General features: G+C 41.3%; 1 protein-coding gene and 1 pseudogene across 1 annotated transcript; both read right to left on the bottom strand.

The window, feature by feature from the left end:
- Positions 1-633: 633 nt before the first annotated feature.
- tm6sf2a (transmembrane 6 superfamily member 2a) lies at positions 634-14,068 on the bottom strand. The gene is made up of 10 exons (XM_088350388.1): positions 13,690-14,068; positions 12,696-12,802; positions 12,522-12,619; positions 10,292-10,395; positions 10,146-10,228; positions 6,246-6,370; positions 6,071-6,172; positions 2,296-2,388; positions 1,065-1,184; positions 634-981 (listed from the first exon to the last, which is right to left on the bottom strand). Exons 1-10 carry the CDS (start codon positions 13,779-13,781, stop codon positions 772-774), a joined length of 1,134 nt encoding a protein of 377 aa, XP_088206514.1. The 5' UTR covers positions 13,782-14,068; the 3' UTR covers positions 634-771.
- LOC148376758 (U2 spliceosomal RNA) lies at positions 6,910-7,131 on the bottom strand (annotated as a pseudogene).
- Positions 14,069-15,238: the final 1,170 nt, after the last annotated feature.

The raw sequence follows: 15,238 nt of genomic DNA, 5'->3' as shown, positions 1-15,238 counted from the left end.
TTTTCATGAATTATTTCTCTTTTTTCCCTATTTACTACTTGTTCATTCATTTTCCCCTATTTTCTTTTTCTTCCCCTTTTCCCTTCCTTTTACCCCTTACTCTTCTTTCATTTTGTCAACTTTATACCCTTTTCTTTTTCTCCTTCCCTACTTCTTCCCTTTTCTCATCTTCTTTCACTCTCTCCATTTTCCCTATTTACCTTTTGTTCTTTCCTATCTTCCCCAGTCTCTTTTTCCTATATACCACTTGTTTATTCCTTTTCTTCCCCTTTTCTCTTCCTTTTACCCCTTACTCTTCTTTCATTTTGTCAACTTTATACCCTTTTCTTTTTCTCCTTCCCAACTTCTTCCCTTTTCCCATCTTTTTCTTTCACGCTTTCTCCTTGTTCCCCGTTTAACCTTTTTTTCTTTCCCATCTTCCTACTTCTTTCCCTTTTTTCCATTTTCCCTTTTTTCCGTCTTATTTTCATTCTCAGTTTCCCCTTCCCCTCCTTTATTCTTTCATTTTTTCCCTCTCCTTTTTCCCTATTTACTTTTAAATCTTTTTTTCCCTTTTTTCACCTTTTTTTTCCCTTATTTTCCCATTATTTTCTTTTCCCCCCTTTACCCTGAACAGAAGAAAAGACAAAGAACTATAGTGACATTCAAATTCATTTTCCAGTGGATGGACAATTCACCCGAGCGCGTAGTCCTTTTCTTATCAGGGTCCGAGAGTCCGTCCGAGGAGTGCTGCCATAGGTGGGGGGAGGGGCGGGGCCGCGGGGGCGTGTCCTACTTCTTCTTCTTCTCCGCGGTGTTCTGCCCTTCGGGGAGGGGCCTCATAAAGTAGGCGGGGCTGTTATGGCAATGCAGCGCCAGCAGGGCGGGGACAACCGCCAGCAACACGTTAAAAGTCACCACGCTCCAAAATTTGTCTGCCGGAACCCGGTAGGTGAAGGGCGTGCGGGAGTGCAGGGAAGCCCCTAGGTGGCACCATTGCGCCTGAAATTCAAAAAAAAAAAAAAAAAAAAAAAAACAATCACAGTACCAGAAAAAAATCGAAAGGTGAGAAAAGTGACTTTTACCTGGGCGCTGGCTCCGGCGAAGAATAAAGTCCAGTCCAGCATCCAGCTACAGCCCGGTCTCGTCAGACCATAGATGAGGAGCGTCATCAGGGGCACGGCGTAAAACAGATAAACCAGCATCTGAGGGGGAGACCACGTCAATCTATATGGCATGTTTACTGCCCAGGCTGGAAATAAAGGTCCAAAGAAAGATGCCTGAATAGGGGGGAGGAATTGCACCCTAGCTAGCTAGCTCAAACTATCACAAAGCTAGCTAGCTAGCTAGCTCAAACTATCGCAAAGCTAGCTAGCTCAAACCATCGAAAAACTAGCTAGCTAGCAGGCTGGCTCAAACTATCGCAAATCTAGCTAGCTAGCTGGCTGGCTGGCTCAAACAATCGCAAAGCTAGCTAGCTAGCTGGCTCAAACTATCACAACGCTAGCTAGCTAGCTAGCTCAAACTATCACAACGCTAGCTAGCTAGCTAGCTCAAACTATCACTACGCTAGCTAGCTAGCTAGCTCAAACTATCACAAAGCTAGCTAGCTAGCTGGCTGGCTCAAACTATCACAACTCTAGCTAACTAGCTCAAACTGTCACAACGCTAGCTAGCTAGCTCAAACTATCACAACGCTATCTAGCTAGCTCAAACTATCACAAAGCTAGCTAGCGGCTAGATGGCCTCAACATCTGCCTTGGTATAAAAGTTAAAGGGACTGTGTGTATTATTTGCCCGCTAGATGTCGCTGTATTCTGTCGTGCCACCGAAAAACGAGTGCTAAAAGCACAGCGGAAGAGGACAAAGTACGGTGACTCAGAGTGACCAAAACAATAGAAGAAAAAAGGACAAAAAAATAAAAATGTGAAGAAAAAAAAGAGAAATTAGTTTTTTTTCTCCTTGTCTTTTATCCATTTAATTCCTTTCTTGTCTTTTTCTATTTCTCCATTTTCATTTTTTATTTCTGTTTTTCTTATTTCTTCTTCTCTTTGTGTGTTTTATTCAGGGGTGTAAGGAAATAGACCTAACAGAAATGTATTTTTCGATACTTGCAGAAAGTGCGGAAGTGTGTATTATATACCATCAGTGTCCAGACCAAGTCCTGTATTTGGTATTACTATCGCTTGGGTAGAACAAACTGAAACGCAACAATCTTAATTAAAATCGACGTTTCGAATTCTTGATCTCGAACTTAATGGATAAAAATGGAACAGCAAAAGAGACTGGATTTGGCGGGGGTCATCTGGAACTCACCGTGACCTTGGGGAACCCGACAGGATCTTTGAGGTAGGGTTCGAACTGATAGATGTACTTGAAGCAGGAATCCAGAGGACAGTCCAGCACCACCTGCAAAACGAGAAAAACTGATTTTTTTCCTAATTTGAATTCGCGAAATGCTTCTTTTCTATTGTTGTGGATTGACTGCGGGTCGGCTTGATGGGGAACATCTGGATGTTGTGAAACAGTGTTGATACAGGAAATACGAAGGTGATGACTGAGCCAAGTCTGGGCGGGAAAAGCCCCAATAAGCCCCACGTTGGGCGCCACTTATTTTGGAGAGGACGTCGTTGGGCATCGCCCCAAAACATAAACAGAGTCGAGATATGACGGAAAGGGAACGTTGTTTATTTCATCCATACATTCACGTTCAAACCACGTTTGAAGTCTGTCTAAAAGACGGTCAGCTTTTTATACTGTGTCCAACAACATCGGTGAGCGGTGACGTGATGTTTTTCTCGAACTCTACAGTTTTTTTTCCCGCCCTGACTTGGCTCAGTCATCACCTTGTTATTTCCTGTATCAACACTGTTTCACAGCATCTAGATCACAGGTGTCAAACAGGCGGCCCACGGGCCAGACCAGCTAAGGGATTGAATCCGGCCCGCGAGACGACACTCAGAGAAGTGCAAGAGAAAAACAAGCTGCAAGTTGAAATATGTCAACTTGATGTTGCCAAAGCCAGGTGCCTCGTGTTTTTCTTTCTTTCTCTCTCTCTCTCTCTCTCTCTCTCTCTTCCACCCCCTTTCTCCCACTCTATCTTCGTCTCTCACTCTCTTTGTCTCTCTTTTTCTCTACTTCTGTTGCTCTGTCTCTTTCTCTCTCTGTGTCTTTTAACCTCTTTTGCTCTAACTTCCTTTTTTCATTTTCTCTCTTTTCTCTTTCTCTCTTCATACCCTTCGCGCTTTTCTCTTTTCTCTCCTTCTGTCTTTCTATTTCTCTTTGGATTTCTTTCTTCCTCTCCCTTTCTTTCCCCCTCTCTCACGACTTTTTTCTCTTTTGTTTCTCACCCTCTTTCCCTCTCTCTCTTTTTCTTTCTTTGTCCCGCCCTCTCTCCTTTTCCCTCCCTCTTTCTCTTATTTCTTTATCTCTCTTTTTCTTTCTGTTTGTTCTATCCTGTGGCCCTTAAAATGAGTTTGACACCCCTGATCTAGATCTTCCTCATCAAGCCAACCCGCAGTTAATTGTGGGGTCTAAATCGACCTCTTACATGTGGCAGAGCTATTTACAAGTTGGCTAAAGCTAAAAAGATACACCAGGCATTCGACTTGTTACAACTGCAGTTGGAGAGGGGGAGGGGCCAGGAGAGGAGGAACTTACTCACTTCCGTCTTCTTGGCCGCGCTCCTAACTCTGGGTGGCCCTTCCCCCACCAGACTGCATTTATTTACGCAGAACAAAGAAAGAGAAAGAAAGAAACGCCCCTTTGGGAGGTACCAATATTTGAAACGGAAACGTGATACCATCTGGTTTAGATATACATGTACGCTAGTTCGCGGTTCCACTTTTGCGGGTTCAGAGCTTCGCGGGTCTAAAAGATATACCTTACCTTCTCAATAAAAGCATTTATTGATTTGACGCCATTGAGCGCGAGCTTATGTCAACTGAGGACACGGTGTGGACACTCTTATTGTGAAGGGGAGGGGGAGGCCCTGACACAATGCTTAGTCATTGCCGCTTCGCTCACCCCCCCTCCTTCAACTCCTCCCACCTCGCCCCCTTCTTATGTGGCGCTGTTTATCATCGGCGACGCGACGTAAGTATATTCTCTTCTGCCACATTTCATCTCAAGTTTGACTTTATTATACCAAAAGCGAGCGGTTGTTAGTACTACCTAAACACGGCTAATGGTGTGTGGTTTCGTGTATTTGTTGTGAAAGCCGTTCGATGCCGCTAGCTAAAGTATGTTGTTATTGTCAGAAGGTAGCTCTTTCACTTTCACTAAAATGAACACAGACCATTTTTTTTAACTGTTGTTTCCCAAAACACTTCACAAACACTCATCAAATATCACATTTTCACTGTTTGTATGTGGTTGAGAGCGGTTATTACACAGGCGTCAAACAGGCGGCCCGCGGGCCAGATCAGGCCCGCTAAGGGATTGAATCCGGCCCACGAGGCAACACTCGGAGAAGCGCAAGAGAAAAACAAGCTGCAGGTTGAAATATGTCAACTTAATGTTGCCAAAGCCAGGTGTCTCGAACAAAGACATTGTACTTGTATTTCTCTCTCTCTCTCTCTCTTTCTCTCTTTCTTTTCCACCCCCTTTCTCCCACTCTGTCTCTTTCACTCTCTGTGTCTCTCTTTTTCTCTTCCCTTGTTGCTCTTTGTCTCTTTCTCTCTGTGTCTTTTAACCTCTCTTAGTCTAACTTCCTTTTCTCTCTTTTCTCTTTCTCTCTTCCGACCCTTCGTGCATTCTTATCTCTTTTCTCTCCTATCTTTCTAGTTCTCTTTGGATTTCTTTCTTCCTCTTCCTTTCCTTTCCCCCTCTCCCGCGACTTTTTATCTTTTCTTTCTCACGCTCTCTCCCTCTCTCTCTTTTTCTTTCTTTGTCCCGCCCTCTCTCCTTTTCCCTCCCTCTTTCTCTTATTTCTTTATCTCTCTTTTTCTTTCTCTTTAATCTACTAGTCCGGCCCCTGACAGAATGTTTGTTCTGTCATGTGGCCCCCCGAGTTAAAATGAGTTTGACACCCCTGGGTTAATACAATCATATTGAATGGTTCGTAGTGGTTTCGCCGCAGTCCTATTCCGTGTACATACAACATATTTTACAGGTTTTTTTGGGGGGTTATAACATGAATTTCACTCTCTCTCGTATTCCCGTATTCTTTATGGTGTACTGTATACAGCAGGGGTGTCAAACTCATTTTAGCTCGGGGGCCACACGATGGAACAAACATTCTGTCGGGGGCCGGACTAGTAGATTAAAAAGAAAGAAAAAGAAAGATAAAGAAATAAGAAAAAGAGGGAGGGAAAAGGAGAGAGGGCGGGACAAAGAAGGGTGAGAGAGTGAGAAACAAAAGAGGTAAAAAGTCGTGAGACAGGGGGAAAAGAAAGAGAGAGGAAGAAAGAAATCCAAAGAAAAATAGAAAAACAGGAGAGAAAAGAGACAAGAAAGCACGGAGGGTAGAAAGAGAGAAAGAGAAAAGAGAGAAAAGGAAGTTAGAGCCAAAGAAGTTAAAAAGACACAGACAGAGAGAGATAGAGAGAGAGAGAAAGAGAGAGAGAAAAAGAGAGAAAGAGAAGTAGAGAGTGAGAGAGCGAGAGAAAGAGAGAGAGAAAAAGAGAGAAAGAGAAGTAGAGAGTGAGAGAGCACGAGAGAATGCGAGCGAGAGACCGAGAGAGCACGAGAGCAAGAGTGAGCCAGAGAGAGAGCGGGAGAGAGAGAGAGAGAGAAATACAAGTACAGCATCTTTGTTCAAGGCACCTGGCTTTGGCAACATCAAGTTGACATATTTCAACCTGCAGCTCGTTTTTCTCTTGCACTTCTCTGAGTGTTGTCTCGCGGGCCGGATTCGATCCCTTAGCGGGCCTGATCTGGCCCGCGGGCCGCCTTTTTGACACCTGTGGTATACAGGGAAGGTATACTTTATACCTGTTTACGTTTTTTGAAGGGGCGGCGCTACTTCGCTGATTTTTAGTTTTCGCGGGTGGTCTCGGTCCCCATTAACCGCGAAAACCGAGGGATTACTGTCCACACTTTTGGGGAAGTACCCTAAGCCCACCTTACACAAATCCACAACGGTACCTACCAGGCCTCTGAAAAGGGCAACGCCAACACCTCCCAGGAGCAACAAGGCCAGCTGAAGGTCCACAGGACGGAACAAAAGACTTTTCTTCTGCTGGGAGCAGATCTAAGCAACACGGAGAAGAACCACGATGAAGGAGAAGTCTTCTTCTGAGGAGACCTTGTGGTTTTTTTCTTACGTCGTCCGCCGTGACCGCCGGCATCACTCGGGGCCTGCCGGAAAGGACCGAAGCTGCCCACAAGGGGGCCAGGAAGAAGGGGACATTTCGCCAAAACGCCGGTTGCAGGTTGGAGCCGTGTTTACCTTAGAAAAGCAAAAGAAAAAGACCTCGTTGAGATCCAGCCTGGCCGGAGAAGCGGATCCCGTAAAAGTACACAGAAAACGACGTAATCCACTACGGGGTATGTACACCTCTAGGTTCCTCGAGGAGCTTGGAGAAATAAGCAAACGACGAATTTGAAAAATCAACAAATCAACAAATGCAAAACAGTAAGTACCGTAAATTCCGGACTATAGAGCGCACCTGATTATAAGCCGCACCCACCTCATTTTAGGAGGATAACCGCTTTTGTACTTACACAAGCCGCACCTGTATATAAGCCGCATGCGCCCACATTAAAACATGTAACACAATCACGAAATTAACCCAAACCAGACTTTGAGTCCCGCTATTGTAACTGGGGGGCATTTTGTAGAGGTTTATTGTTCTATAATCTTTATCAATTATCCATTATCCGTTATCGGTCAAATCATAATACACTACAAAGCCAAGAGGCCGAGACACTTGCTCCCAGCCAAGAGGCTGAGTCAAGGTCCTAGCCACAGGGCCAAGCAGCGATCATTGCGAATGCACCGTTCCCTGAGGTACTGCAATCCCGGGCCAATGCGTGGAGTGGACAGAGCAAGCCCTTATTCCATCTCCCAATTGCAAAAATCAACTGAACAACAAAGTTTTTTTTTTGTTCTATCTTCTTTATTCATTATCCATTATCGGTCAGTTCATAATACGCTACAAAGCCTAGGAGCCGGGACTCTTACTCTCAGCCAAAAGGCCAAGCTAAGGTCCTAGCCTGCACATTTGAAGTACACGGTCCAAAAACAACAGCCAGCAAATTGATCCCATAATGATACCGGTACTTAACATATGACGCAGACCTGCAGAGTCTGGGTCCCGTTGAAAATAATCCAAGGGAAAAATATATATTTTCCAAAGGTAAGGGTGGTAAAAATATATATCCACTATTGTCCGCTGCGTCCACAAACACGTCTCACCTTTACTCCACTTCCCATCAGCCCCCGTTGTATTCGCCCCTTCTTTTTGATTCGCCCGTGGAAAACATATCAGAATAAGTCTCTAAAAAAATACATTATAAAAATATACAGTTGCAAATACACATTATATTATATTTTATCCCAAACCGTGTCTGTGAAGGGTAGCAAAACGCTACTAGGAACACGCTCGCAACACAAGAAAACGGTCTGTTAAAAAAAAATACGGTACTTGTAAAAATCACGGTAAACCGTGCTCACCTCCCTCCTTATAACTGACGTCATTAAAGTCGTCTTCCCCAGTTTGGGAAAGGGACGTTGTCATATAGACATCATCCTACGCTCCTTTATTCAAAACCCCGCTAGCAACACACTTGCATATATTCCACCGATCTAAATCTTACCTTTTGTACTCGAGCGCCGCTGGCGGCTGTTAGAAAAAGTTCATAAATTGGCCGCATCACTGAATAAGCCGCAGGGTTGAACATTTGGGAAAAAAGTAGCGGCTTATAGTCCGGAATTTACGGTAATATCCTAAAATGACAATAAGCAGTAAACAATATAAAGTGAGTGTAGTCCATTAAATGTAACTCGAATGGTCCGTTGTAGGGATAGGAATTCCGACTCTTTTTAGAAAACCGATTTTTTTCGGCTCACTAAGAAGAGTTGTCTCTTCTGGTTGTTTTTGTTGTTTAAACCATATATTACCATTATTTCTGTATTATTATGAATGACCAAAAAAAAAAACTAGCACTTAAAATGACGATCAGCAGTAAACAACATAAAGTGAGTTTGGGGAGCACAGGCTAGTGGCCTTTGTTCTTCAGCTGCCCAGACCTGAAAACAAAATGTCCGCGTCTTCTGGCCCCCATCCTTCTCAACAAACTCCTCAAACAAGATACCTTTGGGTTCCCGAGAGGTAAACCGAGAAAATATTTCACAACTGACTGTTTTGGTGCAGGAGCAAATAATATTACATGCTATGGAATTAATTCTCTCATTTTAATAAGTTGAGAAATGTCCTTTTTTATTTCTTTTGTGTAATTTCCATTCTCCTTTATCATGTAAATAAAACGTAGTTTGTTAGAATCAAACCACGTGCATTATTTATTTGTGTGTCTCTACTATTTTCCTTCTGGACTGATCGGTCATTATCCACATCAATGAAAAATTGATATTTGAAAGCTAATCTTAAAATAGAGTATTGCTTCCTTTGTGAGAAAATGTTAGAGACAAAATGAGGTTATGTTGCATCAATTTGGGTGGATTTTGAATTAAATTAATATAATGTAAAACAATTACCGTATTTTCCGCACTATGAGGCGCACCTAAAAGTCTTAATTTTTTTCAAAAGCTGACCATGCGCCTTATAATACAGTGCGCCTTATATATGGCTCAATATTAAATCGCAAGGTCTCGTAACTTACACAACAGCCGCCGACTCGATTTTCCCCCGAACGTGGAGTAGTCCTCGGTGTATGCTGGGATTTATATACCGGTGTTTCATTGGCTAACCAATGCGTCAATCATCATTTGAATCGATCGCTATTGGCTGAAGTTATTCGGAGCCTCGGATAGGCTAGAGGGCCAAAACAAACCCTGCAATTGGCCGAAAAAGATGACTGAATAGCAAGCTTGCTAAACTACGCCATAAAGAAACATGTTTCATTAGTCTGTATTTGTAAATATTTGACTCTCCTGGATTTACTTCACTCACGGTTGTAAGAAGACCATGATTGCGTATCATTATTGAACGTGAGAACTTAGGTGAGTTATGCGGCTCTATATTTTCCCGGTATCATGTTTTAGAACGATCTTGATGTTGCTGTGATGAGTTGAGTGAATTCAACTCAATTCCAAGTGTTTATTGTCATATGCACAGTAAAGTTGCGAGCGAAAAAGAAAATAGAAACTAAGGAATGGTTGGCATTTCTTGAATCCCAAGACTTTAACCTTCCGAATTATATTTGAAACGATGCATTTGAGTGACATCGTACGGACACCGCATCCGCACGTGTCCACGACACGTATTTGCTTCTTTGCAAGCTTTGGGAATGTTAAGGGGGTAATAAGTTGGACTGAACTATCTGACTGTTTTGTCGACGTTCCCATTGTAGCGCCTTATAATCCGGTGCGTCTTATCCATGGAAGATATAGGACCAAAAACTATTTTTTGGGGGTGCGCCCTATAACCCGGTGCGCCCTATAGTGCGGAAAATACGGTAGCTCTACATTGGCAAGTTAAAAAAAGTTCCCCAAAGTCAAACGCACCCGTGGCCCCCTTGACGGAGCCTAGGGGTTTCGAACAGATCGTATTGCCTCGCCCCAGAAATATGCACAAAAGTACAGAGGAATTTTGACGGGAGAGGGAGACGTTGTTTATTGATATTCGTCAGCGTTCAAAACAACGTTCTCACTCGTCTAAGAGACAATCAGCGTTCTTATACCCTCAGGAGCAAAAATATCACGTCAGAAATATCCCATGTTGCTTAGTGCGTCCCCTCGCGATGACGTGCTTGTTTTTCTCAAAGTGCATGCTTCCAGGAATTGACAGTGTTTTTGCAATCTCCGCATGTTTCTCATCAAGTCGCCGTGACCCAGCCAAGTTCCTGACAGCTTGTTCCAAACCAAGCCGAATGTTATTATTAATAACCCTCGCTGACATTTAAACTCGGGAGAAACAAGCCTGGAATTTCCTGTCTAAACAAATGTGTCCTCATTACGTCGATAAGCTCCGATGTCATTAATCCGCAACAGGGGGACCCGTGCCGCTATTTGAGAACCACTGGCATGAAAGAAACGCACTCACCAACAATAACGCCCAGGATGTGAACCAGTTGATGCGTGAGGGACGAGCCCACCCAAAGTACTGCTAAACTGCGGTACGACTTCCTGCAAAATAATCGAAATGTTCAAACAATTCCGTTTCAAAATGTAAATCATCATTTTGTTTACCCTGTGCGCATTCGGTGGATGATGATGAGGAGGAGGAGCAAGTGGACAAGCCCCTCCCAGTATGACATCATCACCGCGTAGGCCGTATTTAGGTGAGGCTCGCCCTGAAATACATTCAACGTTTTAAGAACACAAAAAGATTTTCTCTTAAGACCTAAATGCATCGTTCCGCTTCTACAATTGGATTCTAAAACGCTAAATAAACTTGATTTTTTTTTTCCCTCTGGTGGCAGCCATTTTGAAAACTCCATCAAGGTAAGATGACATCGCCAAGGACCAATCATAGGTCACCTGTTTCTGAAGCAGAGTCAGGATTGGTCAATAGCTGAAGCCTTCCTATGCCACAGTAATTCTCAAAATGGCTGCCCAATGAAAGCTTTAAAAAGGTCAATATTAGCTTCTTAACCTGGATTTTAGGAATGTACAGTACTATTGTTTTTTTAGAAAAATGGAGGCTCACAATTTTATATCAAAGTTTACCTTCTTTACCATTCTGAAAATGGCCTCATGGGATGACAACCTCAATGACCAATCAGGGGTCAGCTTTCTAAAGCCGAGCTATGATTGGTCAATAGACAAAGTCTTCCTTAGCAACAGTCATTTTTAAAAGCTTGAAGTACATATTTTTCTCATATATTTTACAAACTTTCCTGTTTTCGACGAGCACAAGCCCGTAGAATAAAAAATAAGGTAAAAAGTCTATGATGACCATGAAGTAGATTTTAATAGATATATACATTCAAACATACACTTTAATATTATTACTACAATTCAACCGCTAGGACAGGCAAATATCCAAAACGGCGTCAATAACAATAACATCACTGAAGCAGGGCCGTGATTGGTTAATAGCTCTAGTCTTCCTTAGCAACAGCAATTTCCAAAATGGCTGCCACGCAGCGCTTGAAAACCAAAACAAATATTTGCTTCTTACCTTCTTTTTTACAAATGTAAAATGTTTTTTTAGACTATTTCAAGATTCTGAGATAATACCAAATGAGGAAGAAGCCCATGTACGCCAAATATGGAGAATGGCGTGAATGAGAATGACACCAGAAATGACCAATCACAGTTCACCTCATTTCTAAAGCAGAGCTATGACTGGTCAACATCTAAAACCTTCCTCAGGAACAGTAATTTAGAAAATGGCTGCTCAAAGAAAGTTTGAAATAAAGGAATACATATTTTCTTGTTTTGTCATATTTTACAAACTAATAATGCATCTTTGGACTATTTAAGGCACTTATAAGATAATATTAAACGAGGAAGAAGCCCATGAAGACATGTGAACACACAATATGGAAAGTGATGTGAATGACGACATCAGAAATGATGACATTAGAAATGACCAATCACAGTTCTCCTACTGTCTAAAGAAGAGCTATGATTGGTCAACATCTAAAACCTTCCTCTGCAGAAAGTTTGAAATACAATACATCATATTTACTTTTACAAACTTAAAATGCATCTTTAGACTATTTAAGACATATAGAATAAAAATAAGGGAGAAGCCAATAAAAGACACCAAATCCACCAAGTTGAAAATGCCATCCAAGCATGATGACATTACTAACAACCAATCACAGTTCACCTACTTTCTAAAGCAGAGCTATGATTGGTCAAGATCTAAAGCCTTTCTTAAGGAACAGTAATTTAGAAAATGGCTGCTCACAGAAAGTTTGAAGTATAAGACTACATATTTTCTTGTTTTGTCATATTTTTCAACTTAAAAAGCATATTTAGACTATTTAAGGCGTATATAATGAACTATAAAATGAGGGGGAAGCCAATGAAGACTTACAGTATATGACACCAAATTGAAAATGCCATCCAAGCACGATGACATTACTAACAACCAATCACAGTTCTCCTACTTTCTAAAGAAGAGCTATGATTGGTCAACATCTGAAATCGTCCTCAGCAGCAGTCATTTTGAAAATGGCTCCTCCCAGAAAGTTTGAAATACTACATATTATCTTGTTTTGTCATATTTTACAAACTATGCTTTTCCTCTCCGTCTTTTCCCTCTTTTTTCTCTCACTCCTTCTTTCCGCTATTTCGCAGATTTTCAGTTTTCGCAGGTGGTCTCGGTCCCCATTAACCGCGATAACCGAGGGATTACTGTACTACATTGTTTTTTGGGGGGGAAGGAAATGTTTCTTAGTTTGTATTTTCCTAATCCAAAGGAACTTTTTGACCCCCCCAACAAAAAGATAGTATTTAATCTTACCATCTTGAGGTAAAAGCCCATGAAGCCCGATATGAGGCCATCTTGTTCCAGCGCGTTTGTCAGACCCACCAAACAGGTGAAAGATAATTCTGCAAACACTACACACAAAAAAAAACAGGTCAGTAAACGCACCACGGAATTCCCAAATATCCCAATCGGTGTTCCGATCCGTACCGTAAAATAAAGGATCCACCGTTCTTTTAAGCGGGACAGTCAACAGGTAAAGAAGAAGGAGAACGGATCCTAAAACCGCTATGCCAAGTCCTAGAATTCCGAAAGGCCTGAGGAAGAAAAAAAACACAAAAACAAACAAAAATGGAGTAATAGATGCAACTTTTAACGCTAAAAAACTAAACATTGTGTTTTACACCACTTTTCCGAAGGGTAGGCTTAGTGGCCATTTAGAGACGACCGGTTTACACCGCTAAAACTTTTGCGAATTTGTATTTTACTTTAGCCATTTTATTAGACGTTGTGAAAGAGTTGTGGTTTTGCTCTCTGTCTTTTCCCTCTTTTTTCTCTCACTCCTTCTTTCTCCTCTTTTTTCTCTTTTGCTTTTCCTCTGTCTTTTCCCTCTTTTTTCCCTCACTCCCTCTTTCTCCTCTTTTGCTTTTCCTCTGTCATTTCCCTCTTTTTTCTCTCCCTCCTTCATTCTCCTCTTATTTCTCTTGTGCTTTTCTTCTCTGTCTTTTCTCTCTCTTTTTACTCTCACTCCTTTCTCCTCTTTTGCCTTTCCTGTCTTTTCCCTCTTTTCTCTCACTCATTCTTTCTCCTCTTTTTTTCTCTCACTCCTTCTTTATCCCCTTTTTTTCTTGTCATTTTCTTCTCTGTCTTTGCCCTCTTTTTTCTCTCACTCCATCTCTCTCCTCTTTTTTTCTATCCCTGCTTTTTCTTTCTCTTTCCCTCTCCCTTCCTTTCTTTTTTCTCCCCCTCTTTCCCTTATTTCCTTTCCCATTCCTCTATTTCTCCCGTTCTAGCCTACCAGTCCGGCCCCCGCGAGAGTCACTCGGCTACCGCGTGGCCCCCTTCCCGACCTCAATCACCTCCGACCCCCGTCCATCGTGACAAGGAGCCATTCCACCAAACGGACTCCTTCCCTCTTCCCCCTTCGCCATGTCCGCCATTTTGGACGACTCCATTTTGAATCCAACATGAATTTCGGACTTACTGGTGGAGTGCCGGAGCATTGTTGACGGCGTACAAAAGCGGGGGCGCCAACAGGGAGAGGCCCAAAACGCTCACTTCTTCCGGGACCCTCATGGTGACTTTTATCCTCGTTTTAGCTCCAAAAAATGAAATTAAAGACTAAGTTGGGACGCCGACATGCTCCTCCGACTCGGTGACTCACTTGTAAGGCGACGAGTCGACGTGGCGAGCCGGTCAATTATCTCCACCTTCCCCGGGTCAAAGTACACCTCTGTTCGGGGTGAGTAGTGGCCGAGATTCGCCTTCGAACGTATTCAATTTATACTGCCTTCTTTATCTATAAAGATAGTAACAAAATAGCTCATCTTTTATCTGTATTTATTCATTTTTCAATCACGCCATAATTAATAATCCAGTGAACACTGCCCTCTAGCGGCTTAGCTCTCCCATGTCACGTAGTACAGTATTCCCTCTATTTTCGCCGTTAAAAGTTCCATCACAGCGCGTTTGAAGTGAATTTCCGTATAGCAGGAGCGAATTTAGGTTATATTTCTATTTAATATTATAATACTAGTATAAACATGTTTTGGGGTGCCAACTTGGCCTTAGTTGTTCCTTTGTGTATCTGCAACAATAATACTACATAACTAAAACATTGTCTAACATATTTTATCTTCATTTTGATGAAAAAAAATGAGACTACAGTAATACAATAATCCAAAAATACGATTACAGGACTATTACAACAAAAATACTACAAAAGACCTACAATAGTATTAATAAAATACTTGAGAAATACTGCAAATTATTAGTATGGAAATACTACAAAAATACCACTACAGTAACATTATAATACAACAATACTTCGACAGAGATATTACAACAGAAACACTACAAGAAAACGACAACAGTAGTATTAAAATAATACTAAATAAATGCTACAAATTATTAGTATGGAAATACTTCAAAATACTTCTAGAAAATATTACAAAAATACCACTACAGTAACATAATAATACAACAATGCTCCGGCAGAGATATTACAACAAAAATACTAAAAAAAAAAAAAGACCACAGTAGTATTAGGATAATACTTGAAAAATACTACAAATTATTAGTATGGAAATACTTCTAGAAAAATACTACAAAAATACCACTACAGTAACATAATAATACAATACGACGACAGAGATATTACCACAAAAACACTAAAAAAAGACCGCAGTAGTATTAAAATAATACTTAAGAAATACTACGAATTATTAGTTTGGAAATACTTCTAGAAAATTACTACAAAAATACCACTACAGTAACATAATAATATAAAAATACCTCTTCAGCGATATTACAACAGAAATACTACAAAAAACGACAGCAGTAGTATTAAAATAATACTAAATAAATACTACAAATTATTAGTATGGAAATACTTCAAAATACTTCTAGAAAATATTACAAAAATACCACTACAGTAACATAATAATACAAAAATACCTCTACAGACATATTACAACAGAAATACTACAAGAAAACGACTATAGTAGTATTAAAATAATACTTAAGAAATACTA

The sequence above is a fragment of the Urocampus carinirostris genome, chromosome 1 (genome assembly GCF_059441175.1).
Source record: "Urocampus carinirostris isolate Australia breed hairy pipefish chromosome 1, RoL_Ucar_1.0, whole genome shotgun sequence".
Taxonomy (NCBI): domain Eukaryota; kingdom Metazoa; phylum Chordata; class Actinopteri; order Syngnathiformes; family Syngnathidae; genus Urocampus; species Urocampus carinirostris.
The sequence above is the reverse complement of the archived record's forward strand: the minus strand, read 5'-3'. Positions and strand labels throughout refer to the sequence as shown.